General features: G+C 54.7%; 9 protein-coding genes across 9 annotated transcripts; 5 read left to right on the forward strand and 4 right to left on the reverse strand.

Annotated features, from left to right (window-relative positions):
* Positions 1-404: 404 nt before the first annotated feature.
* PFLUO_LOCUS4620 (Lethal(2) giant larvae sro7) lies at positions 405-3,673 on the reverse strand (the record flags this gene model as incomplete). The annotated part of the gene is made up of 6 exons (XM_073781989.1): positions 405-430; positions 487-762; positions 825-946; positions 1,008-3,135; positions 3,188-3,527; positions 3,587-3,673. The coding sequence occupies 6 exons, from the start codon at positions 3,671-3,673 to the stop codon at positions 405-407; spliced, it is 2,979 nt and encodes a 992-aa protein (XP_073638689.1).
* A 143-nt stretch (positions 3,674-3,816) lies between these two features.
* Positions 3,817-4,848, reverse strand: PFLUO_LOCUS4621 (uncharacterized protein; the record flags this gene model as incomplete). The annotated part of the gene is made up of 2 exons (XM_073781990.1): positions 3,817-3,949; positions 4,013-4,848. The coding sequence occupies 2 exons, from the start codon at positions 4,846-4,848 to the stop codon at positions 3,817-3,819; spliced, it is 969 nt and encodes a 322-aa protein (XP_073638690.1).
* A 738-nt stretch (positions 4,849-5,586) lies between these two features.
* On the reverse strand, positions 5,587-6,697 carry PFLUO_LOCUS4622 (uncharacterized protein; the record flags this gene model as incomplete). The annotated part of the gene is made up of 6 exons (XM_073781991.1): positions 5,587-5,694; positions 5,759-5,899; positions 6,004-6,218; positions 6,270-6,426; positions 6,483-6,608; positions 6,662-6,697. 6 exons carry the CDS (start codon positions 6,695-6,697, stop codon positions 5,587-5,589), a joined length of 783 nt encoding a protein of 260 aa, XP_073638691.1.
* Positions 6,698-7,149: 452 nt separating this feature from the next.
* Positions 7,150-9,033, forward strand: PFLUO_LOCUS4623 (uncharacterized protein; the record flags this gene model as incomplete). The annotated part of the gene is made up of 4 exons (XM_073781992.1): positions 7,150-7,342; positions 7,398-8,625; positions 8,680-8,887; positions 8,950-9,033. 4 exons carry the CDS (start codon positions 7,150-7,152, stop codon positions 9,031-9,033), a joined length of 1,713 nt encoding a protein of 570 aa, XP_073638692.1.
* A 2,259-nt stretch (positions 9,034-11,292) lies between these two features.
* Positions 11,293-15,957, forward strand: PFLUO_LOCUS4624 (mitogen-activated protein kinase kinase kinase; the record flags this gene model as incomplete). Its single annotated transcript, XM_073781993.1, has 3 exons — positions 11,293-13,900; positions 13,959-15,762; positions 15,837-15,957. The coding sequence occupies 3 exons, from the start codon at positions 11,293-11,295 to the stop codon at positions 15,955-15,957; spliced, it is 4,533 nt and encodes a 1,510-aa protein (XP_073638693.1).
* Positions 15,958-16,490: 533 nt separating this feature from the next.
* PFLUO_LOCUS4625 (Golgi transport complex subunit 3) lies at positions 16,491-19,049 on the reverse strand (the record flags this gene model as incomplete). The annotated part of the gene is made up of 4 exons (XM_073781994.1): positions 16,491-17,297; positions 17,357-18,376; positions 18,431-18,770; positions 18,829-19,049. The coding sequence occupies 4 exons, from the start codon at positions 19,047-19,049 to the stop codon at positions 16,491-16,493; spliced, it is 2,388 nt and encodes a 795-aa protein (XP_073638694.1).
* A 147-nt stretch (positions 19,050-19,196) lies between these two features.
* PFLUO_LOCUS4626 (uncharacterized protein) lies at positions 19,197-20,939 on the forward strand (the record flags this gene model as incomplete). The annotated part of the gene is made up of 1 exon (XM_073781995.1): positions 19,197-20,939. One exon carries the CDS (start codon positions 19,197-19,199, stop codon positions 20,937-20,939), a length of 1,743 nt encoding a protein of 580 aa, XP_073638695.1.
* Positions 20,940-21,169: 230 nt separating this feature from the next.
* On the forward strand, positions 21,170-23,269 carry PFLUO_LOCUS4627 (Nucleolar protein 9; the record flags this gene model as incomplete). The annotated part of the gene is made up of 1 exon (XM_073781996.1): positions 21,170-23,269. The coding sequence occupies one exon, from the start codon at positions 21,170-21,172 to the stop codon at positions 23,267-23,269; it is 2,100 nt and encodes a 699-aa protein (XP_073638696.1).
* Positions 23,270-23,578: 309 nt separating this feature from the next.
* PFLUO_LOCUS4628 (Glutamate decarboxylase 2) lies at positions 23,579-25,357 on the forward strand (the record flags this gene model as incomplete). The annotated part of the gene is made up of 2 exons (XM_073781997.1): positions 23,579-23,638; positions 23,696-25,357. The coding sequence occupies 2 exons, from the start codon at positions 23,579-23,581 to the stop codon at positions 25,355-25,357; spliced, it is 1,722 nt and encodes a 573-aa protein (XP_073638697.1).
* Between the last annotated feature and the right edge of the window lie 200 nt (positions 25,358-25,557).

Here is a 25,557-nt window from a genome sequence, read left to right on the forward strand (position 1 = left end):
GTATGCAAGGGAGACCAATAGCCCCGCAATCTTGGCTAGTAAATGAAGCAATGAAATAGTGAAGCGTTCTTAATTCCAAGACAAGGTATGGGAATCTTTAAATCCCTCCGTACCTGTCTGGAAAGGTGTGACTCGGTTGGTGATGTGTAGATTACCGAATAGTAGTTCTGGGGTTCCTCGGTGGTTTCGAACCAGAGGCAAGGGTCTTGGGGAGGCATTGATTTTGCCTTAGGATATACATGAAGCATGCTTTGTTCTGAAGTACAGCCAGGTAGCTACTTTCTCCACAGGTTCTGGATCCCTGACATGTCAAGATCTATCACGATAGTCTCTCGCTTCCAATTTCGCTAATAATCACAATCATCGAAGAGCCCCCGAGTCCATACTGAAGATTGCTAAACAATCTAGAACCCAAATTTCGACCCCAAGGCTAGCACGCGCGCATTAGCTTCATCCGCATCTTGATACAAGAAAAAGAAAACTCACCACCAAAAGCCGCCTTCCGCTTCTGATTCTGCACAAACTTGCCAACATCAGTGGCAAAGTTACTGCTGTTCTCCTCGAGCCTGTCCATGTTATCGCCCACCAGACCCAGCCGCTCAGTGCGTTCCTGAAGCGATCGCGTCATGGACGACCAATACCCCTCCGCCTGCTGATCGGCGGGCGGCGGACGGCCTTCCCTGATGGCTTTTCGGCGTTCTTGGTCGTCGAGTTTCATCTGCTCCACCATTCGTTTGGACGGGGGGCGGTCTGGGCCGGAAACTGTATTGCCAATTCGTTAGATATATGTTTGTTTTAGGCAGGGGCAAGGAAAGGGAACGGACTGAGGATATCCATGTCGGCAGGTGATACGTATTGCGTGCCTGAGATCCATTGGATATTGGTAATTGTCGGACGCGAAGGGATGACTGCTTGAGGGTTGAAAAGACGGTCTTCTGATGGATGCCTATAGTATTTCACATGATTAGCATAATCCTCAACCAAGGTGAGCAGTAGACCAGTCATACAGTCCGCGGCCAGATCCCCAAACATTGAAGAGCCCGATTTCGGACGGGCCAACCCATGCCATGACACTGCCGGTAGGGGTAATGCAAGCCTCTGGGAGGCGCCGCATGTCTGCAATGTGACTGATGTCGGCGACGCCAAGATCTCTCAGTGAAGGAATGGCGAAAGCCCGAGCATTGCCGTCACCAAAGAGGCCGACCAGGCTGTAGCCCCGGCCCTCGAGCTTGACAACAGCGGCTGAATCGCAGAGGTAATCATCCCAGCTCTTGTGGGCGCCCTTTGCCGTCGGGGGCTTGAAGATTCGGCAGCCGGCAGTGGTTACTGCTATGAGAACACCGTTGATTTTCATCCCGTTTCGCAAGCCGCCCACTGCATTGGGCGTGGCGGAGGCATCAGCACCGGTGTCTGCGTCGATGGGGATGATGGTGATCACTTTATCCTCGATGGCTGATACACCCGCATATGAAGCAGTGTAGGTTCCGTTGGATGCGGGAAGGATCTTGAATGTCGCAACGTTCCCTCTGCTGGTTCCGACAAAACAGCAGATGCTCGAATAGTCCTCGCCTTCCAAAGTCATCACGCCGAATTCGATGCTGGTGGGCCATTCGGGAGCGCCGTCTTCCGAACCGCGAGACTTCCGGAAACTGCCTCGCTTAGACGCCTTGAGGAAGTCAGATAGACGTGCAGTGTGAATGATTGCCGGACCACGCAGGTCAATGATGACCAAGCTGCCACCCTCAAATCCGGCAGCAACAAAGCCGACTTGGCTATGCTTCAGCGCCGTCACTGGGCCCTGTTGCATATTCAGAAGCGTCAGGGGGAGCAAACCCTGCTTCAGACCAGGGTCTGTCCGATGGGTTATAGGTGTTAGCTGGCCAGGACCTTGATTGGTACCTGCAGCTTCCTCGCGCCCGTATGAGGCGTTGGTGCCCCAACGGAAGATGACGACTTCTCCGCTTCGGAGACCAAGTGACAGCTCGCCTGCTGAACCCGCCAAGGAAATCTCGGTGACTTCGATGTTACTGACTCGACCCACAGCGCGAGCTAAATCGACCTGAACCACGTCGCCGTTCTCAATCTCGTCATCATGCCCAGCATCCCACAGGCGGACGGTTCCGTCGGCATGTGCGGCCACCATGACATTGCGGTTCTCAAAACGCTTGAGCGGACCCTTGGCCTCGGCACCGCCCATTAAGAACTTGGGACCCTGCAGTCTGCGCTCCTTCAAACCTAGCCACGTTGAACGATCGACGGGTATCAAGGCTGCCTTGTTCACAAATGGTTGGACGAGAGAAAGATACGGGTGAAGCATGTTAGTGGCGGTAATTGCGTGGCCGCTGGGGAAGCTGAGCGTCATCAGCTCGCCGGACGACAGTACAACCAGGATCGCAATTGGGTCGTGAGCGCCACTGAAATAGGGAGTGGTGCGGGGAACGAGACAAAAGTTGACGACTTGCGCACCGGGGGGCACCGAAAGATTCAGGGTTTGCCGTGGTCGCTCAAAATAGCTCGTCAGGATTTGCCAAGAAGATGTCTGATAGTTGGGAGTCGAGCCCATGTCTAGGAATGTGAGGCCCGTTTTTACATCATCGACAGAGTGACCGCCGGCCACCAATAGACCGGTGTCGTCAGGATTCTCCTTTGCACACCAGGTGACCTTGGAGATAGGCTGCTTGGGCCCTCCAGATGAACCCGGTCGGGGGGCAGAAGCGCCTGGCTGGTCGATATTGGCCGTCTCGATCGTGCGGGCATGGAGCTTGCGACCATCTTTCGAGTCCCAGAGGACGAGACTACCATCTTCGTGAACCGTAAGGACGAAGATCCCGTTTGGATGCCAGAGGGCATCGGTCAATCTGGGCCTGCGCACGGTGTTGGACGGCATCTGAGGGTCTCCGCCCTCGGCGCCCGGAGGGATCTCATAGACGAAGAACTTTTGCGCAAGATTTTGCTTGAACGAGAAAGTCACGGCGCCTTCGGGATAACCCACGAGGATTTTCCCAATATCCCGGGTGGAGAATGCGAGCGACACGACGGGGACGAGTCTTGCGCGCGGGTTGCGCTCCTGCCACAGGTTCGGGATCTTGAAAGGCGTCAAGTTTTCTCGGTCGAGGTCGTAAGCAATAATTTCACCTTTCCAATCCGTCAGCCTGTAATTCCGGTATTATCCAGCACCATCACCTACCGTTCCCCAGACCGATGAAGGCGTAATCCAGGCTCGGATCCGTCACCAAGGCCGTCACTTGGCCCGGAGGCGCATAAGACGCCAGCCGCTGGTGCGTTTCAAGCGAATAAATGCAGATTTCACTCTTGGAATCGACGCTGATGAGCTTGTCGGCGCAGAATTGGAGGAAGCGGGCCGAGGCCTTGCGGGGGAACTCGAAGACGACGGAGACGCGGCGCTGGCCGAAGACATAGATCTGGCCGCTGCCGAACTGGGTATCACTGGTTCCGACGGCGACGAGGGACTGGACGGGATCGTAGGCGACCGCACTGATGCGCGAGTTCACCCCGCATCGTGCGAACTGGAGAAACGGTGAGAACGAGGATGGCTGAGATTGCCAAGAAGGAGGGAGACACCCACGTCGTCGAGGTGGAACAAGTCCGGCGATAGGCCATCGGACAGGTCCCTCTGGATGCCGGCCTGTTTGCCACGCAGGAACTGGGCCATTATGTATTTATGGTGTTGGGGGGTGGAAGAACAGAGAAAGACAGAAGTTCAAGCTGTTCATGTTGGCTGACGCCAGGTCCCCACCGGCCCCACTAGGACGGATTCCTCTACTATAATAGTTACGGCCAAGTATAGTACCGTTTCTACTGACTGCACTGAAGTCCCATCGCCGCTATGCTCGCCGTCAATCGTCTCCGAGCCTCCAATTCCATTGCCTCGTCCCGGCTGCGATAATACTGGATCGTGATCTGGCACACCGATCGGTAGCACGAGTATCTGGGAGCCACCATTAGCGCAGAACAACCACAACCCCAACAACAACGATCAGGGGAAACATACAGCAACAACCGAGTCTGTTCCTGGCGGGTCCAACTCGAGGACAACCCGGCCCCTTCCCACACTGCGGACGACGGACGGTCGAATATCTCGGCCATCAACATGTCCCCCCAGAGGGCATTGCCAAAGTCCACAACGCCCGAGAGCTGTTTCGACTCTTCATCCAACAAGACATGGGATGGGCGCCCAAAGTCCACAACCACCAGCCGAGGCAATGTGACTTCCTCCAGCGCAGACGACAGTCGACTCAGCTCATCCCGAATCTGCGCATAGGGCAGCGTGATAAACATATCCTCTGCATCGCGGAGAACACCCTCAAACAGAGATCGAAAGGCACTCCGCCAGCGCGGTGTCCCGCCCCCCATGGCCACTTCCTGAAGGGAACCAAAGGCCGGTGCAGCATTCTGGCTGATGACACTGGCGAGGAAGCCCAGATGGCGGTCGATCCCGCTCCGTTGGTGGCCGCTGAGCTGGTGATGCATCTCGGACAAACTCGTTCCTCGTACATATTGCCGGATCAAGCACGCAGACGCTAATTGACTGCCGTGCGGATCGTAATGGTACAATTGTGGGATGCAGGGATTGGCACTGTGTCCCAAAAGCGCCAGGAACCGGGCCTCGGTTTCGAGACAGAACTTCTCTCGCCGCAGAAGCGCCGTGTTGGAGAGAGGGGAACCTTTGAACATCAATCGATCCCCGTTGGAGAGGGTGAGTAGACGCAGGGTGTGCAAATGGCCGGGGAGATGTTGGGAGCGCTGCACACGAACCGGTGGAGGGAACAGCGGCCGCAGGACATGATTGAGGGACTGGGTTTCCGTTGGCGACGAACGGGAATCCATGAAGCTATTGATGGTCCCCTTCCGGGACGGACGGGAGCATGATGGCTCGTCCAATATCGGCATATCGGCCAGGGCCGGCCTTATTTGTTTGTGAGAATAACTACTCCCAGCTCACCACCCACCGGAGTCGACGATACACGTGCAGGAGATGTACGTCTCCGGCGGGATGACCGTTGCAGTTCTTCTCCGAGGAGAGATGTAGTATGGCATTATTGTCGCAAAGAGTAAAAAAATAAAGAAAAAAAAGGACATGGTGTTTGTTAGGTCTACGTAACCTTCCCCGGGACACGGCACGCAAAGCGGCCATGGCCGTCGTTCTTAGGCCTCGCAAGACCCATCCGAGTCAGGCTCTCAGCCGGGACTGGCTGTGACGACCGAGTGGCAGGCGAAGAACGGGGTTGATGAGGAAAGCAGGACGCGAGAATCTCGCCTAAGAATCCCGCTCAGGGCAAAGCGGCCCCGGCCGAACTGCCAATCACAGGGCCGCCTTGCCGAATCTCCATAGTTAAGGATTGACTAGGGAAGTCTGCATCCGAAATAATAATATCGGCTGGCCGGCATCTTCGCATCCCATGGGGTTTGCTATCCTCCAATCAGGGGGCTGTGACAAGCGAACGAAGTCGTCCATGCGCGGGAGAGCCGATTGCCGGGATCCGGACCTTTGCTGGTCGTCTAAGGAAACTCGCTCTGGATGCCCCATTCGGAAATACTAATTGGATGCTCTATTCCTCTACCTGCCTACTTCTCTTCTGATCTGGGGTTGGGCGTCGGCGCGTAGAGTTCGGCCAGATTGTATCGTTTCAGTTGATCGTAGTCGCTCCCCACCACGCTCATGCCGATAACGTTCTGCAGAAAATGGGTCTGGGTCAGAGAATGCAACAGATCATACAAGGTCCGACATCAAACCCACCTGGAGGACCGTCACCAGAATCACCAGATCGTAATTCGTCAGATCGACCGGATGCTCCTTACCAACCACATCGGCAATGGTCTTGATGACCACATCGCGGCCAAACTTCTCATTGCCCCGTATCGTTGGCCGGATGGCGTACTAGGGGAAACGCAGATCAGCACAAGATTAAGGTCACGACAGCCCGAGGCACAGCACCGGGTGTGTTGCCGGATCCGTGCAAGGCTCCTGGCAACTCGACTCACCTTCTTCGGCGGGCCCCCCGAATGGAAATGAGGCGCGAGGATCTCTTTGGCAAACTCCTCCAAGTCCACGCGGAGAGTTTTCCGGATCTCCGTCACGGGCGTCATGCGCTGAATCCAGCGACTCGTTTTGGTCGTTGGATTCGCCTGCGCTTCGGTACACAGCCGGTGGACCAGCTGGACGGGATCAATGGATTTGTCGAGGCGCATGAATGTTACTTTCCAGCTGTTAGTTTGAGGCTGACGTCGGTGTGATCAAGAGCGCATACCGCACGGCATATCGAACCGAATGGGTTGCATGGAGCGCGGTTTGGCTGCGCTTGGCTTCAAGCCTTCGATCTCCTTTCGGATCTGGGCTTCGATGTCGCCATCATCTGAGTCGGTGTCCTCCTCCTTCTCGGCGGCAGGCGCATTGGCTTCCATGTACTAGATCATGGGCAGATTAGTTTGATGACGAGATGGACAATGGGTCCACCCGGTACCTGCGAGAAGACATCCTGCGTCTCGGCGATACATTTGCCTTCTTTGCCGATGTCGCAGGTGACAAACACGCCCCAGTCACCGCTCTCTAGCGAGGGTCCCTTGCTCTGCTGGTATTTCCGACCTCCCTATTCCACTGGTCAGTGCCCGATCCGGGAGGGGAGGGGCAGCTCTGACCGACCTTTTTCCCTTTGGACTGGCTCGACCTGTCTGGCATTATGTGTTTCCCGACACCTCTGTGGATACAGTATTGGGCGAGCACAGGTGGGGAGCGAAAATATCGCGAGAAATCAACCGGGTTTAGCGCAGTCGGTGGAGCAAAGCCGTGGGATGGCCCGAAACAAGCTTATCCGATCGCCGGGCGATCCAGCGGTCGGGTGTCCCTCGACTATTGACTCCTCCGATTGAGCACTGTTTCCAGAGTAGTGACATCTTGTATACCTGTGTCGAGCGGAGAATAACATTGTTTACATCCATCCATCAACTACCACTTACCAGCACTCGGTGAGATGGACGAGACCGTCGTGTAATGACATCACGGCCCAATGATGACGTCGGCCACCAGTATTATTGGTATTATTGTCCCACTTGGAGCACGATCAGGGAGAAAAACCCCCCGCCATCTCCCTCATTCACCTCTCCATCCTCATACCCCTCCTAACTGCTATCATGGTGTCCTCCGACATCGCGACCCGGGAGCTCGAGAACCCCATTGATGTGGCCGAGTATCTGTTTCGGCGCCTGCACGAGGTGGGCGTCCGATCCGTGCACGGGGTTCCGGGAGACTACAACCTCGCGGCCTTGGATTACGTGCCCAAGTGCGGGCTGAACTGGGTGGGCAACTGCAACGAGCTCAATGCCGGTAGGTCCCGGGACACGCGAATGGCGAATCCCAATGATTGACTCGGGGGGAATAGGCTACGCCGCCGATGGCTATGCACGCGTCAAGGGCATCAGCGCTCTGGTCACTACCTTTGGCGTGGGAGAGCTGTCGGCCCTCAATGCCATCGCTGGTGCATACTCTGAATTCGTCCCCATCGTCCACATCGTGGGCCAGCCGAACACCAAGTCGCAGCGCGATGGCATGCTGCTGCACCATACCCTGGGCAACGGCGATTTCAATGTTTTCACCAGAATGAGCGAGGATATCTCGTGCTATGTGGCCCGTCTGAACGACCCCCTCGACGCCGCAACTCTGATCGACAGTGCCATCCGCCAATGCTGGATCCGCAGCCGTCCGGTCTATGTGGCCCTCCCGACCGACATTGTGAACGCCAAGGTGAACGGCGATCGTCTGAAGAAGCCCATTGATTTGTCGCTGCCTGAGAACAATCCCGAGAAGGAAGACTACGTGGTGGAGGTCGTGTTGAAGTATCTCCGGGCCGCCAAGAATCCCGTGATTCTGGTCGACGCCTGCGCGATTCGGCATCGCACTCTGGAGGAGGTGCATGACTTGGTGGAAGCTTCGGGCCTGCCTACGTTTGTGACCCCCATGGGCAAGGGGGCGGTGGATGAGACGCACAAGAATTTCGGGGGTGTCTACGCTGGCAACGGGTCCAACCCGGGCGTGGGCGAGGTGGTTGAGTCCTCGGATCTGGTCCTCAGCATCGGCGCAATCAAGTCCGATTTCAATACGTCTGGATTCACCTACCGCATCGGACAACTCAACACCATTGATTTCCACAGCACCTACGTGCGGGTGCGTTATTCCGAGTATCCGGACACCAACATGAAGGGCGTTCTGCGGAAGATCATCCAGCGCATGGGTACCCTCAGCCCAGCCTCTGTGCCTCAAGTCAACAACCGACTGCCCGACAGTGAGCTCAAATCCTCCGACCAGACCATCACCCATGCCTGGCTGTGGCCGACAGTGGGCCAGTGGCTGAAGCCCCACGATATCGTGCTTACCGAAACCGGTACCGCTAACTTTGGCATCTGGGACACTCGATTCCCCGCCCAGGTGACTGCCATCAGCCAGGTCCTCTGGGGCAGCATTGGGTACTCGCTCGGATCCTGCCAGGGCGCTGCCATGGCCGCCAAGGAACAGGGCAATCGCCGGACCATCCTCTTCATTGGCGACGGCAGCACTCAGTTGACCGTGCAGGAGCTGAGCACGATGCTCAGTAACAAGTTGAACCCCATTATGTAAGTTCTGCTATATGACCTTCTCGGGGCATTGACTGACAAGCTGCGCTTTAGCTTCGTGATCTGCAACGAAGGATACACGATTGAACGGTACATCCATGGATGGGATGCGAGTTACAACGACATCCAGCCCTGGGACTACTTCAACATCCCCAAGGTCTTCGGGGCCAAGGAAGGCTATAAGGGATACCGCATCAAGACTCGGGATGAGCTCACCAAACTGTTTGCAGATCAGGCTTTCTGCCACCATGATAGTCTCCAGGTATGTGTTTGCTCTTTGCCCGCGTCCAAGGGAAATGAAAGGTGCTAATATATTGTTGACAGTTGGTTGAGCTGTACATGCCTCGCGAGGACGCACCAGCCGCTCTCAAATTGACCGCCGAGGCTGCAGCTACACTGAACAAGTAAGCCTGTTCATCGTGCACTGTCATGAGGTGCCCATCTCCGAGGATCGCAGCACGGCGGGCTCTCATTCACCACGACGATCTACACCTCCCTCCAATTTAATTTGACTCGATCATCTCCATTCTTGTCTAGTCTAGCTTTGCAAAACAATAAAATAATGGTCCCAATTCCTGAAATCTAGCTTTTCTTACCTGACCCGCTCGATAACCTTCTGAGGTTGTCTCAGTTAGTTGCTGCCTGTAGAGAGCACTGCCCCCCTCCCCACTCTCGACGCCGGAACCAGTACTTAGTTCTCAAAACAACTATGAGCCACGTATGACAACCCGAGGACACCAAAGAAGATACCATGGGTTTATTCGATGATCTCGTGAACGACATCGCGTTTGGGCCGCACCAGCGGAAAGTGAAGAGCTACTTGAACGTGACTATTCCAGGTTAGTCCCATCTCTTTTTGATCTTTGTTTAACTAGAATTGGCATCTTACTGGGTTTCAGACACTGTCCGTGATGATATGCAACAACAACTCACAGCAAGATTGAGTATCGGAAATGATTATTTCAAGAGAGTGTTTGTACCCGTTGTGTGGAAGATCCACCGCGATGGTCTTGTCAGTACCATCATCCATTCCATGCGGAACATGTTGTTATCGTCTAACGACAGCTCAGGTTGGAACGAGGAAAGTTTCTAAAAACAGATACAGAGTCTTCACCCGGATGTGATCTCCTCGACCGCAATTCATTCCCATTCCAATTCCCACCCGATCCTGCCAACGACCGGATCGAGTTCGATGCCTTCCACTTCGCAATGACACTACTCGTTGCCCGCGGCACAGATTGAAGCCCTCGACGCTGCTTCGAGAAATGATCTCGACCGACGAACGCACACCACCTGCAGGGGCCATCGCTGCGAAGAAAGGAAATGAGGTCGTTCGGAAACCCTACAGGATCGGAGAAGGGCATAAATCTCTGCATATCGATCCCATGGCGAAGGTAGCTACCCTGACGGGAGGCTGGAAAGTCGGGTATCAATGTCTAGACAGTGAAACAACAATCTGTAACAGGGGCTGGCAGCTCTCCCCCTTCATGTCGATCGCCTCGATGTCTTCCGGGTCTCTGGAGGGATTGTCCCTGAACAGTACACCACGAACATCCCCGATCTCTTGCGATACCAACAAGACCCCCGCCAACTCCGTGGTCCCGAGCTTCAGGCACGATCCAGGGCTGGGGCCAACCACGTGACAGCTCAGCTGTGGCTCGACCCAAACAATCCACCCCGTTGGTCAGGGAATCAATCAATCTGCGCTTCGTCTCGGATCCAAATCCAATCAACAATCGTGGACCAAACCAAATCGACGGTGAACTCCTGGTCCCGAATAAACACACACACATAACATCTCTCTCTGGTATGTCGCTGCCCGTGGCCCAAGTCCAAACTATTCTCCGACGCAAGGGAGTCCGTGCCTAGAATCCTCGGCGCCTGATCGCTTTGACTTGCTCGGATTCGTCGATCTGAGGGGGATCGCCCTGCCGTCTCACCTCGTCCTTCCCTCCCACTTCTCTCCGCTTCCTCTCTGCTGTGCAGGCCGCTGACCTCGACATTCTCCCCCCCAGTTCTGGCATTTCCCGACTTTGTGTCGAGGCCCTGCTCTTATCAGCGTGCTCTCCGCTTTCCTCACCGTGCCGCCTCCCTCTGCCCTGGCGTCGCACGCGTCCCAGCGAACAAACCATACCTTCAAACACCCCTGGACGACGAGTGCTGCGGAGCGATAAGCTTGTTTCTTGAGTTCGTCCTGGTCGCAACGCTTTTCGCTGGCCTTCAACGATGGTCCCTGCTTGGCGCTAAGTCAATCTACGATGCGAGCGCGCGGGACGGCGCCTTGATTTCTGTTTCGCCAGTGGTTGGGTTACCGATATCCACGTTCCAAGCGCGCCTGTCTACCTACCAAAGCTGGACCTTTGGAGGCGGATCGACGATGTGGTAACGTGGATATACCCTGACTGCTGCTCTTCAACAAGGTCCTCCCTGCACAGTGTGTATACGGACGACACCTGAGCGTTGGTCGCCATGGAAAACCGACAATACATCCCAGGGCCCCCGCCCTCCGGGATGCAACAATCGGGCCCGCCACATCCTATGAACATACCACCACCTCCTCCACCCCGACATCCTGTACCGCCGCCGCCTCCCATGAGAACACCTGGAGGAGCGGCTTATGGTTCCCATGCGCAATTCCAACCGCCTTGGATACCTCCGCCGCCTCCGATGACATCCGCCCATCCACAGAATCAACATGTGAATTATGGCCGCCCCTCGACTGCACCTTTCGCGATCCCTCCCCCTCCTCCCCCTCCGCCTCCGCCTCAAACGAACAACGCGAACAACGCCCAGCCTGACAACCAGCCTCTCACATCCGCAACTTATATCCCGCGGCACGACCCGCCACTTACATCCGCCACATATATTCCCGGTCATGACACTATTGGCGTCGGTATCCCACCCTTGTTTGAACCACGGACGCAGTACGAAGCATACAGCCATAACCAACCGCGACTGAATCAAGGGCACGGCATTTCCAGTGTCGATGGGACATACACAAGAGACGACGCGGCCCTCTATGGGAATGTTCACTACGACAAGGCGCAACCCTCGGGCGCAAGCCGGCCCCTCGAGATCGGAAAGTCGCCGAGCAATCGTCACAACGGGACCGGCGACCTATCACCCAACGACGCTCCTGATCACTGGCCATTGGATCGAGTCCTTTTGTGGCTGGCCGTGAATGGATTCTCCGATGACTGGCAAGAAACATTCAAGGCATTGGAGCTCCAAGGAGGCGAGTTTCTCGAGCTGGGTCTTGGGTCTGGTGGACGGGGCAACCTTGGCAAGATGCATCAAGTTGTTTACCCCCAGTTGGCCAAGGAGTGTGCCCGGCGGGGCTCTAAATATGACCAAGCCCACGAACGAGAGGAAGGGAAGCGCATGCGTAGGTTGATTCGCCAAATCCAAGATGGTTCACAGGAGGCCTCGGTCTCTACGCCCCAACGAACGGACCCTCCGCAGTTCTCAGCGGAGCCCGTGCCAAGTTTCTATACGAACGCCGAGCCTCGCTCTGCTGGTGGTGGTAATGACTTGTATTCCGACCCGTCGGCTGCGTTGCAGGCTCCGTCTTCCGCCCAGAGAACAAATGGACAAATGCGGTCTGTTACTGGGCCACCAACATCAGCTGGGCATGAATCTTCGACGGTTGATTCCCCTTCACGGGAGTCGGCAACCTGGTTTCGATCGGAAGCATCACGAAATGCTCTGTCATCCCTCAGCGACCAGAGACGAAAAAGCCCCTCAGTCTCCAGCGATTCGAGTCCCTATCCAGCGCCATCTTCTTACCGCCAGGACAAAGATAGCCCGAAGAGCGGCAGTCCAGCCATGCAGCAGGTGTCACCTGCTTACCCAGGGCTGAGCTCCTCGTCCGCCACAGATCTGACCATCAGACGCGAACATTCCCGGGGCAACAGTACAGAATCAATTCCCGGCGCCGGTTATGGTCCTGGGTCTACAGCAAGGTACTATGATTCCCGCAGACAGGGCCCGGATGGCACTCGTCCTTCTCCCCAAGACCGCCAATTCAGCTCGGAAATCTCGTCCTCGCTTCCGAGAGAGCAGAGCAAGGGTATTTTTAACCGCTTTTGGAGGAAGGCCAAGCTTGACTCGAGCCATCCGTCGCCGGATGATCAGTTTCTGGAGTCTCCAACAAGCCCAGAAGCCCATCCGAATGGGCCTTATCCTCAGCCGACCCTCAATTCCAGCGAGGTCTCTGTTGGCGAACGCCCGTCATCGACAAACGCGTCGGATCCCGAGAAGGTCGTGAGGACAAAACACACCAGCAAAAGCAAACGGTGGATCTTGGCCACCATGGATGGTTGGAACTACCGCCTCATTGACGTGTCTGAGATGGAAACGGTTGAGTCCCTGCGTACCGGGATTTGCCAGAACCTTGGTATTTCGGATTGGGGCAATGCGCAGATTTTTGTCACTGAGCCGGGGCAGTCGGAGCATGAGGAGCCCGTCAATGATACGAATCTGTCGCTCTACCGCAGAAACAGATGCGACCCTTATGGTTCGTTGAAGTTGTTCGTGCGAGGCACTGTTACACAGTCTGCGCAGACTACTCCCCGATTCGACGGTCTGGGGGTCTCAATACCAGAAAAACCTGTCCCCTCTCCCACAACCTCGCAACACCAACTCCACAGGAAACCGCTGGATGATGATGCTCTCAATAGGATATCACCACATACTCCAGGCAAGTCACTAGGCTCGCCCTCGCAAGCGACGTTCAAGGCGTCTCCTGCCGCAAATGGTTCTCAAGATCAAAATGCCGACTCCGAGAAGGATATCCGTACCCGCTACGAGGATCACTTGCGCGAAGTCGAGCGCAAGCAGAAGGCATATCGGAATTCCCGGTTGCACCCCTCGCAAGTGCCAAAAGAATCCCCCGGCGAAACTGGCATCAGAGGGACCAAAGTCATTGATTTCGACAAGGGTCGCAATTCTCCCTATGAAAAGGACACCTTTTCCAAGACCGATACACTGAAGCCCCTTCGGAAAGCACCGAGCGCACCGAATGAGTCCAACACGCTTACCAAGGTCAACTCCCTCAGCAAAAGACCTGGTGATCGTGAGCGGGCAGGCCCGCCGCAACCTGTCCAAACACACGGTCTTGGAGCCATGATTGCGAGCATGGGGCGCATGGGTGGTGCCATCGGTACGCCATCACCTTCCGTAGCGGTTCCCCCCAGTCCCTCGAACCGGGATAGTGCCAACTCAGAGACGATTACTCTGGATTCTGCTGCGTCTGCATCGAGTCAGACAACTCCGAGTAAGTTCTGATGGATTTAATTTTGGTGTACAGTTAGCTAACAAGCGTTTAATCGCAGACTCCTCAAGGCCCTCTTCGAAGTTGACTACCGAACAAGAAGCACAGAAATCTCAGGAATCATTTGCCGCTCCCTCTCCGGCGAAGACACCGTCGACGTCATCGCGGAAGCCCTCTCTCCAGTCTCGAAAGTCGTTTGGACCCGAATTCGTGTTCGAGGAGCATGAAGTATCATTCCAGCGATCTCCTAATCCGCCAACAGCAGAGGAATCTGATGATAGTTCTGACGACGGTCTTTGGGCAATGCGTCCCCCAAACCAGACTAAGCAAGCGGAGGCTAGTCCTCAAAAGCAAAGGCCCACTCTCACTGTCGACACTGAGAACAACAGGAATTCAAAGGTTCGGTTCAAGTCTCCGATCGATGTTGCCCGATCGTCGCATACCTCTGGCGGGGAGACATCTGACGACAAAGAAAAGAAGTCCGGTACCTGGTATGACGGGGATGAGCCGGATACGTCTGAAGAGGAGAAACCACCCGGCCCAGTGTTCAACCGAGAAGACATTTGGGCCAGTAGACCTCCAGTAGAGGGTGTCATTGACGATCTTGATAAGTTCTTCCCGAACATCGATCTTGATGCTCCCTACCTAGATGGGCCGCCGTCGCCAAATAGCCGAGGCCACGTCGAGCAGAAACAGGAGGCTCCAACTTCTGCTGCATCGCACTCTGGCCCAAGTCCCGTCGATTCATCTTACGATGCGGAGTCATCGACCGTGAAGCCGAATGACGCCGGAGCTTATGCTCGTCGCGCAGTCTCGCGCAGTGGTGGCGGCCTTCAGCGGATGAAGTCTATTCGAGAGGTGGCCCAAGGCGCGAACAAGGCCAACAGGACGCAGAGTATCAGTGGGGCCAGCGGCCCTAGAGGAGGGGACATGCTGCGCCGCAGAAGCACGACCAAGATGTTCGGTGCCAAAATCATGCAAATCAGCCCTAAGCCAGGCGGTCAAATCAATCGGCTTGACCCTATTCCGAGTAGCAGCCAGGCTGCTGCTGCTGCTGCTACTGCTGCTGCTGGCAATGCGCCGCCGCAACGACAGCCCACTTTCCGTATCATCCGCGGTAAGCTCATCGGCAAAGGAACCTACGGCCGGGTGTATCTGGGCATCAACGCGGACAATGGTGAAGTCTTGGCTGTGAAGCAAGTCGAGATCAACGCCCGGATTGCAGGCATGGACAAAGACCGTATCAAGGAGATGGTGGCTGCGCTGAACCAGGAAATTGACACGATGCAACACCTCGAACACCCTAATATCGTCCAGTATCTCGGTTGCGAGCGTGGCGAATTTTCCATCTCTATCTACCTCGAGTATATCTCCGGTGGCTCGATTGGAAGCTGTCTTCGAAAACACGGGAAATTCGAAGAGAGCGTCGTCAAGTCCCTTACACGGCAGACCCTCAGCGGACTCGCATACCTGCACGACAAGGGAATTCTCCACCGCGACCTCAAAGCAGATAACATCCTCCTGGATCTCGACGGGACATGCAAGATCTCTGATTTCGGCATCTCTAAGAAAACCGACAATATTTACGGCAACGACTCCACCAACTCCATGCAGGGCTCGGTCTTCTGGATGGCCCCGGAGGTCATCCAGTCCCAGGGCCGCGGCTACAGCGCCAAAGTCGATATCTGGTCCCTTGGTTGTGTGGTTCTGGAAATGTTCGCTGGCCGTCGCCCGTGGAGCAAGGAAGAGGCTATCGGCGCCATCTTCAAGTTGGGTAGTCTCAGCGAGGCTCCTCCCATCCCGGAAGATGTATCTTTGACAATCACTCCTGCGGCGCTGTCTTTCATGCTGGACTGCTTCACCATGTAAGGCTAACTCTTCCCCCCCTCCTTTTTCTCTCTTTTCATAGTTGCCCGTTTAACATTTCCCCTTTCTACAGAGATACCTACGACCGTCCCACAGCCGGGACCCTGCTCACGCGCCACCCCTTCTGCGAAGCAGATCCGACCTACGATTTCCTCAATACGGAACTCTACGCCAAGATCCGCGATGTCCTCTAAACTCTTTTTCATTTCTTTTTTGTTTTGTCGTCATGTTTTGTTTTAGGGATGCTTTCGCATGGGAAAATAATGTTTTCACTCTGGTTTGGTTTGATTTTTGGGTAAGGAGCTGGGCTGCTCTGGGTTCTGCGCATCATACAATCAATACCCTCTCCCTTTGACGTCTGGATCAAGCGCTTACTATTGTCTGTCTTGCTCGAATGCCTTCTTTTTTATTTTTTTATTTTTATTGGAATGACCTGTTTCGTGTTTCATTGCTTGCTTGCTCGCCTAATGTACATAGCATTGCTCCTGGTTCATGAGCTGTGATATGATAGTCACCACAAATCTGGAATTCGGGTGAGATGTTGATTGATGCCTGTTACTTTTGTTCATGTTTATGTAGAAGAAAGGTCCTGGGAGACATTTTATTTTCTATGCTGATGGTATTCCACACCGCAACCACAGATATGCTATTTCCACGTGGTATCTATGCTAACAACAGGGAACAGAAAGAATGTAGGAAGATTCCTTTAAACAGGTCAATCAACGATCTATGAAGTCCGGCTCGAAAGATCGTGATCATCATCATCATCGTCATCATCCTCGCCCAGATCAGCGCTCTCAGACTGAAGACCAGCAACGCCGACCCGGAACACGCCCTCGCACCACTCTGCAAAGGTATCGACGTCCCACACAGCGTCCTCCCGCCCCTTGCCCTTTTTACTGACGGGAAAGCCCTTGCCCTTCTCCGAGGAAGTGTACTTGTCAAAGTAATCCTCGTAGATCTGGATCGTGCGGTCCTGCACGGCGCCAACGAGAGTTTCTTTCATCCGAGTATCGTCGATATACTCATTCAGGATATTGCGGAGGGTGGGGACTTCTTTCTCGATCGTGCGACAGGAAGGGTGGATGAGTTCGCCGCGCTGCAGGTTGCGCGTGTCGACGAATTTGGCGGGCAGGGAGGCGGTCATGCGTGCGGCGAAGGCGTTGATGAAGTCGTTGATGACCGTGCGGAGACGGCCGTCTAGCTCGACCTTGGCGTCGAGCATGTTCTCTACGACTCGTGGGACGAGACCGTGGCCGACAAGGCGCATCAGGTTGCGTGGGTTGAAGAGGCCGCCTCGTTCGCGAAGTTCCCAGAACGTGTTTGTGACGCCTGAGAAGTCGAAGGAAACTTCCGGGGCGATGAATTCGATGTCGAAGGCGACGATTTGTTGTTTGAGGATGAGGAGGTGACTCATGAGGAAGAGCTGGCCGTCGGCGGGGGCGGCTTTGTTAGAGATAACGGTGCTGGCGTGCTGAAGGGATAGGGTGGTTTGGTGCACGATTTGGTGCGCGAGGTCGTCGAAGACTTGGGACTATTTTGCGCGGGTTAGTTGATTACTTATTAAGACACAGGATGAGGAGGTGAGCTTACATTAACAAGGCGATATATCCGGCTAAGTAGCCATATCGCTTTTCGAAGTGTTGGATACCACCCTTTGAGTGCGGTCTGGGTCTCAAAGTCCCATTTCCCGTCTAGTTCCTGTTGAGAATCTGTATCATCGCCTTGCTTGCCGCCAGCTGTGGTCATCAAGGCATTCGCAGATGTATCTTTTTTGCCCGAGATTTGCGTATCAGTCACGGTAAGAGACACTTGGCGATTGCGCATCGGATAGTCAATGTCTTCCGGGCGAGGCTTGTACCGCTCAATTTCATCTCGTAGAGATGCCTGGGCCCGGAAAACCAGGCGAGTCTGAACATCTTGCAAGGCCGGTTGGATTAAACCGGAGAAGTCCAAATGGTTTGCATCTACTTGTTCTGTTTCGTCCTCCGGATCCAAGAAGTACCGCGTCTGGAGAAGGGTGCAGAGCTGACAGAGCTTGACTATGTCGTTCTCGTGGATGATCTTGGGGCGCAGGTGATCATAGAGCGGCTCGCATATTGTCTCCAGGAAATCGTACAATCCGCCATGGCCATGAAACCACTCCCCCCATAAATCAAATTCGTCCAAGCACATGCCACGAATGTAGCTGATACTCGCCCGCGCAAATGCAACAAGGTCCTTGGTCGAGCTTGGCGTCTGCGCAATTTCGCCCAGTTTCCGGCGAGCAAGCGGTATGATCAATCGTGCTCGAGTATTGGCATAATTGGTGTGCAGTTCGTTCATCAGGCTTTGGTATTCCGCCTCATTGCTCTGCTCGGGATTGAGTGGCGGAACGGCTCTTTTCTGGATCTCGAGTCCGATTTGCTTCAACTCTGGTGCCCCAACTCTGAACTTGGCGTAAAGGAGAGCCGACATGGCGGTGTCGTTCAGTGACTGGTCGGCAAGTTTCTTCGAAACACTCTGATGAATCTCTCGAAGTGATGCAACAAAGTTGCCACGGATCAAGGTGAGGGCTCGCGTTAAAAGTAACCGGTACCTGGCGCGATATACCTCGGCTTCCTTTTGTTCCGGCTGAAATCGAGAGTTAGAGGTAAGTCCTGTCAACATTCGCAGCCCGATACTCACGTGGGTTTCCATGTAATCCAAACACACATCAAGACGTCTCAGCATATCAGAGAACTCGTGATTGCGAACAGTATTCCCAGCCCCCGGAGCGTTGAGCCGCCGTGATGCGGGATCCAAGAAATCATAGTAATGGAGGTTGGTCTGGATACCATTGGCGAGCTGCAGGTCTCGGTCCTGCGCAGATAAAAGGCCCTCGCACTGTTTTTCGAAGTTGGATGTCTGCGACTCCACCGCCTTGAACTGTTGCGACAAGCTGGAAAGATCGTCGAGGAGGGTCAGGGTGCTCATCAGGATCTCGTCGATGTGGTCCTTGGATTGCTGCAGTTCATCCAAGCAGTTTCTAGTAGAAGGAAAGGCGATCAGTGACTGCAGAGCCGTTCAATTTCAATCGCACATACTGGTACTCATTGTAGCTCTCCTCGACCAGGTCATCCTTGACCCCATTGAGCCACTGGGAGAACTCCAGCTCATTGTTCCAGCTGGGGATCTCCCACTTGAGCAGACCGGGGGGGTTCTCTTGGGTTGTCTCGAGACTCGTCAGTGTCTCATTTGGGGCCGGTTTGCGCGGCGGACCCGATGGCGCAGTCTGACGACGGGCGCGCTGTTGCTTGGACGCCATGGTGCAAGGGCAAGTCAGGAAGGTGTACACACACAAGGTGTCCCTCGTGGGCCGCAATTCTGCCACCGAACTCCGCCTTCTGACGCAAACATATGGCCGGTGGCGCTGCTGGACTGGGACATTGTCAATCTCAACAACAGACACACGATGCTGTCCAGTCGAGTACGACGTCCCGTGACGCATGTACTGTCTCCTCTCGCCTCTCCCAGACTCCCGACGCGTCAGCCACCGCATGCGCCATGGCGACGATTTGCGAGCTCTAATCAAGCTCCCAGCAAGAGCTCCGAGTCCCGGTCCCACTGGTTTCGCCACTCTCTCGGACTAGCAGTTGCCGGTACTGCGGTGTTTATAGGTTATACATATGTGACGAACGACTGGAAGGGAACCGGGGTGGACGGTGCGCCCAGCGCAAAGAAGGGTTCAACCCCAATCGACTATCCCAGCTTGCAGTTTGTCCAGGAAAAGAGAAGTCTCAAGAGTCCTGGGGTCTACACATGGGGCTCAAATGTCTATCGCGTGGTGGATCCGGGATCGAAAGACACCAACGTCAAGACCCCCCGACGATTTTCGTATTTTGATGGCCAGGTGCTGAGAGACTTCAAAATCGACGACAAGGCGGGCGCCGCGATCACCGAGAATGGAGATCTGGTGCAATGGGGGAAAGGATACTCCGAGACCGACTTCACTCCGACCAAGACCCTAACCGGCAAGAGTTTGGTATCACTCTCCCTGTCCGAGGATCGAATCGTTGCGCTGTCTTCCAACGGGACGGTCTACTCGTTGCCGATATCCCAAAATGACCAACAGTCCGGCCCCAAGCCTCGGGAGAGTTCCTGGGTTCCCTTTTGGGATGGGCAGTCTCGTTTGAGCTATCGCGTGCTGCAACCGGCCCTGAAACTGGGCGAATCAGTCACGGCGATCAGTACTGGGCAAGAACACGCTCTGTTGCTTACGAGCTCCGGGCGAGTCTTTTCGGCAGCTGCGTCTACTGAGCATTACCCCTTACTCGGTCAACTCGGTGTCCCTGGTTTAACCTGGTCTACCAGACCCAGCGGGCCGGTGGATTCCTGCCACGAAGTTGCGACTCCGAAAGGCGCAAAGATTGCTCAAATTGCCGCTGGTGATTATCACTCCTTGGTGTTGAGCAAAGATGGCCGTCTTTTCGCGTTTGGCGATAACTCCTTCGGACAATTGGGAGTTGAATTCGACCCAAATCTACCCTACAAGGACACCCCGGTTGAGCTGTCTCTGCGCAGGCTCTATAAGGGAGGAACATATCTTCCAACAGTCACCAGTGTCGCAGCCGGTGGAGCGAACACCTTCTTCACCGTGGACGCCAAGCGAGTCCCGGGTCCTGGGGGAGACGCAGCCAACGTCCGTGATTTAGGTCGCGTAACCGCGGATACCTGGGCCTGCGGTCGAGGAATCTGGGGTACACTCGGCAATGGACGATGGGTCCACCTACAAGATCAGCCCACCAAGGTGAAGGCATTGAGCGATCTGACCGAGTACGACGAGAAGACAAAACGCATTGCACCGATCCATCTTCGTGATATCTCTGTGGGTACGACCCATGTCTCGGCCGTGATGGACAACAAGACCCATCTCAAGGCCGCTACCACCGACTCATTGAGTGGATCACAGGATTGGGGCTTTGATGTGCTCTGGTGGGGAGGCAATGAGCATTTCCAACTCGGCACCGGGAAGAGGACCAACTTGTCCAAGCCCACGTACATCGGCGCCCCTGACGACACGGGTAAGAAAAGCGAGACAGAATCACGACTCCAGATCATGCCGCGGCATAAGGGCCAGGTCGGAAGGAAGACTGTCAGCATGGAGCAGCGAGTGTCGTGTGGTCGGCATGTCTCCGCGATTTACTCGGGAGTGTAACACCAAGTTGTATACTATGTAAATTAATTTGTTCCTGCTCTTATTTTGACTGTAAATTCTCAGCTTCGTTCCTTCTCTGCCCTCTCCGAGCACCTGAATATATTTAGTGTAGTTACTTGTATAGATCGGTGCAAACAAGACAAACATGCGCGGAGGATCGCCGCTTTCTCTCCAAAGAAAAAAAAAAAATTTCCAGCAACACCGAACCACCACCTTTGCCCGTCGCCACCATGCCTCGTGAGCAGAAGAAGAGAGGTCGCCGGGCCGAACAGAAGGCTCACAAGGACGAATCCGAGCGGAAATACGACGATGCGCCCGAAGAACCTGCCGCGAAACGGATCAAGGCCGACGAGCCCGACACCTACGAGCAGCCTGCAGACTACATTCCCTTTGAACAAGAAGAAGGCCAACCAGAGGATCATGGTCCATCAGGCGACATGCCATTTTACGGTCTACTCGACGCCGAGGAGTCGGAATACTTCTCGCGCGCCAGCGAAATGCTCGAGCTGAACCAGTTTCAAGATGCCGAGGAACGGAGTCTGTTCGTCGACAGCGTCTACGAAGAAGCCAACGGCAAGGAATTGAAGATTGCTTGCAGTCAGGGCTGCTCTCGCCTTATGGAGAAACTCATCTCCATGTCCAATACAAGCCAGATTCGTCATATATTCGGCAAATTCCTCGGCCACTTTCTCCACCTTGTACAGCACCGATTCGCGAGTCATTGCTGCGAAACGCTTTTTACTCATGCTGCCCCGGCAGTTATGCAGAAAGCATCAAAGGCCCAGACCAAGAAGAAGGCGAACGAGGAGGATGGCGATGCAGAGTCGGATCTGTCGCTCGCCGACATGTTCATGGCTGTTATTGAGGAACTAAAGGAGAACTGGGGGTATTTGTTGACGGAACGGTTTGCCTCGCATACAATTCGGGTTTTGCTCCTCGTTCTGGCTGGTGAGCCGGTGGATGTGTCCTCGTCCGACTCAGTCATCGCGAGCCGCAAAAAGGAAAAGCACGGCGTTCTAACTGCGGAGGCACAAGAAGAAAAGGGTGCTACACAAAAGAGGGGTGTACCCGAGTCGTTTGAGCCCGCTTTGAAGAAGATCATGAAAGACATGGTTTCGGGACTGGACGACACTTATCTGCGAGCCCTGGCTACACACCCTGTTGGAAACCCTGTTCTTCAAGTGTTGCTATTTCTGGAGCTCTCGCATTTTGGTAAATCCAGCGCCAAGGACCCGAATTCGATCCTCCGGAGGCTGGTGCCTGACGAGTCTTTTGAGGAAGGTACAGAGAGCGCAACTTTCATTCGCGGTCTGCTCTATGATCCGGTGGGCTCGCGCTTGGTGGAGACCATGGTGCGACACATGCCCGGAAAGGTGTTTAAGAATCTCTATAGAAACAACATTCGTGATCGCATCGGATCCCTCTCTCGGAATACCACCGCGGGCTACGTGGTCCTTCGGACTTTGGAGAGACTGGGGAAGGACGACCTGCAAAATGCCCTGGAACTCATCATCTCAGAAGTTCCTGGTCTTGTACAACGCTCGAGGATCGTTGTTCTCAGAGTGTTGATTGAGCGATGTGTGATCCGTGGTGTCGACACAAGACCTCTTGCCAACGCATTTGAGAAGGCTTACGACCAGGACCCGGCTGTTCGGCTTCAGCAGATGCTGAAACTCGATGGAACTGCGGAGAAGACGGCTCAGGAGTCCTTCGATGAGACTAAGGAGGGAGATGATGAGGAGAGGCAAAAAGAGCAGAGAGAAAAAGCGCCTGCGGCCGAGAAGCTTCACGGATCTCTACTGGCGCAAGCGATGCTGGCCGTTCCCGGTCCATTGAGTGAAATTGTATACAGTGGCTTGCTGGCACAGTCCTCCGATTCGATCATACAGATGTCGCGAGATCCGACTTCATCTCGCGTTCTCCAGCAAGCTCTCACCCTTCCAACTTCTACCTCCCAATTCCGCCGACAGATCACTACACGATTCCAAGGGCATATGAAAGACCTTGCCCTGAATAGCAGTGGCTCCCACGTGGTGGACTCATTGTGGCCAGCGACCAAGGACATCTTTTTTGTCAAGGAGCGCATGGCGCAGGAACTAGCGGAACATGAGATGGCGCTGCGAGATTCCTTTCTCGGCCGGGCAGTCTGGCGGAACTGGTCCATGGATCTCTACAAGCGCCGGCGCGGTGAATGGACTGGCCGCGCAAAGGGCATTGAGAGGCAGCCAGAAACCGGTGATGGCGCGCGGCCCAAGTCGAGGATCGAGCTGGCGCGGGCTCGGTTTGCGGCGCAGCAAGGAGATGGGGCAGCGGTGCCTGCGTCGTCCTGAATTTCATAAATTAATTTTTTAGATCAAAAAATAATAATGAATCTATGAAACGTTGCATATCCTAATCGCACCCACTTCTTGTATACTCCCGTAGTATACAACGCTGTCGCATCCGGCATTAGTGTTTATGACATCAACCCCACCATGTCGCCATCTCCGGGATCGGCTGCCCGAACTTTTTTTTGCCCTCGGCACTTCACGTTACATCCCGGTCTTTGCTGTTTTTGGTCTTTTTCTTTGCTCAGTTATTTATATAGACTGTTGGCATTCTCGTTATCTATATACACGTTCACATATTCGTTCTTGGATATGGCGATTGCACAGATGTCGGACATGTCGCCGACCAGTCGCGCCGCGGAGGTGCAGAATGTGAGCCGCCGGTGATCCCTGCTGTGTCACCTTGACGCACTGACAATGATAATATAGCTGCTGAAAGCTGTCGAGGACCTTCTAATCCCATTTATCCACGCCGCAGATGAGAGCCGCAGCAACACTTCCGTGCACAAAGCCAGCAGCAATGGCACGAACGGCGCCAATGGGCACGCTGCGTCAACAGGAATGTCCCTATTAGACTACAAGAAGCCCGAAGAACTACAAAAGATCCTGCAGCTCGAAATACCAGAGAAAGGGACTCGACAAGAAGGACTGCTCGAGGTCCTCCAGAAGGTACTCCGGTACTCAGTAAACACCTGGCACCAAGGGTTCCTGGACAAGCTGTATGCGTCGACGAATGCCCCCGGAGTGGCAGCGGAACTGATCCTCGCGACTCTAAACACCAATGTGCACGTCTACCAGGTCTCGCCTGCCCTGACGCTGATCGAGAAGTACACGGGCCAGCAGCTGGCGGGTCTCTTTGGATTGAACGGCCCTCGCGCCGGCGGGATATCGGTGCAGGGCGGCTCGGCATCTAATACCACGTCCATTGTCATTGCCCGCAACAATCTCTATCCGGAGACGAAAAGAGACGGTAATTGCGGGTACAAATTCGTGCTATTCACTAGTGCGCATGGTCACTACAGCATTGAGAAGGCGGCGCAAATGATCGGGCTTGGAAGCAGCGCTGTCTGGCCAGTTCCAGTGGACAAGCAAGGCTGCATGATTCCATCCGAGCTGGAAAGGCTGGTTTTGAAGGCGCAGAGCGACGGCCGAACGCCATTTTATGTCAATTCCACGGCGGGCACGACGGTCATGGGCTCGTTTGACCCCTTTGACGAGATCGGGGACATCTGTCGAAAATATGGTCTGTGGTTCCATATCGATGGGTCGTGGGGCGGCTCTTTTATCTTCTCTCGTCGACAGAGACACAAGCTCGCGGGCGCGGAGAAGGCAAACAGCATCGCCATCAACCCGCATAAGATGCTCGGTGTGCCGGTGACCTGCTCCTTCTTGTTGGCTGCCGATATGCGCCAATTTCACAAGGCCAACACTCTGCCTGCAGGGTATCTGTTCCATAATGAAGACCCGGAGCCTACTGCAAACGGCGACGCACAGCCCGAGCCTGAATTGGAAGCTGATTCGCCAGAAGTTTGGGATTTGGCAGATCTTACGCTTCAATGTGGCCGGCGCGCCGATTCCCTGAAACTCTTTCTGGGATGGACATACTACGGGTCCGAGGGGTACGAGCAGCAGATTGACTCCGCCTGCGAGGTAGCAGCACACCTCGCTAACCTCGTCGCCAAGAGTCCGAATCTCATTCTGGTCAGCGAAAACCCTCCTCCGTGTCTGCAGGTCTGCTTCTACTATGCCCCGAGCAAGCAGCTCTTGCATCCGCGCGGCCTCGTTCAAGACGAAACACAGCGCGGAAAGAAGAACAGCAAGGTCACCGAGCGCATCACGCATGCGATTGTGCCGCGGGGCTTCATGGTGGATTTTGCGCCGCCTAGCGGAGAAGCACATGCAGAAGGCGATGGCAAGTTCTTCCGGTGTGTGGTCAATGTCCAGACTACCAAAGAGACTGTCGAGGCTATGGTGGATGCCATTGAGCAGGTGGGACCTAGCATTATCAACGAATTGAGGACGTTCAACCCGGCAATTCCTCAGAAACGACCTGGCGAGCATGGGCATGGGCCTGTTGTCCACAATGTTTGAGGCTGTATAGGGCTATATACATTTAAAGATGTGTGAACAATACATTTTCCAGATATTTCTTATAGCAGCAGCTTTATTTACATGGCCTAAATTCCCCGCGCCAGAGTCCACGAACTTAAAGACTACGTGCAATATGCAGGAGGTTCTAGGATAGAACATTGCATTATTCATAAATCAATGGCTGTATATGGCCCTAGCCT

The sequence above is a fragment of the Penicillium psychrofluorescens genome, assembly GCF_964197705.1.
Source record: "Penicillium psychrofluorescens genome assembly, chromosome: 3".
NCBI lineage: Eukaryota > Fungi > Ascomycota > Eurotiomycetes > Eurotiales > Aspergillaceae > Penicillium > Penicillium psychrofluorescens.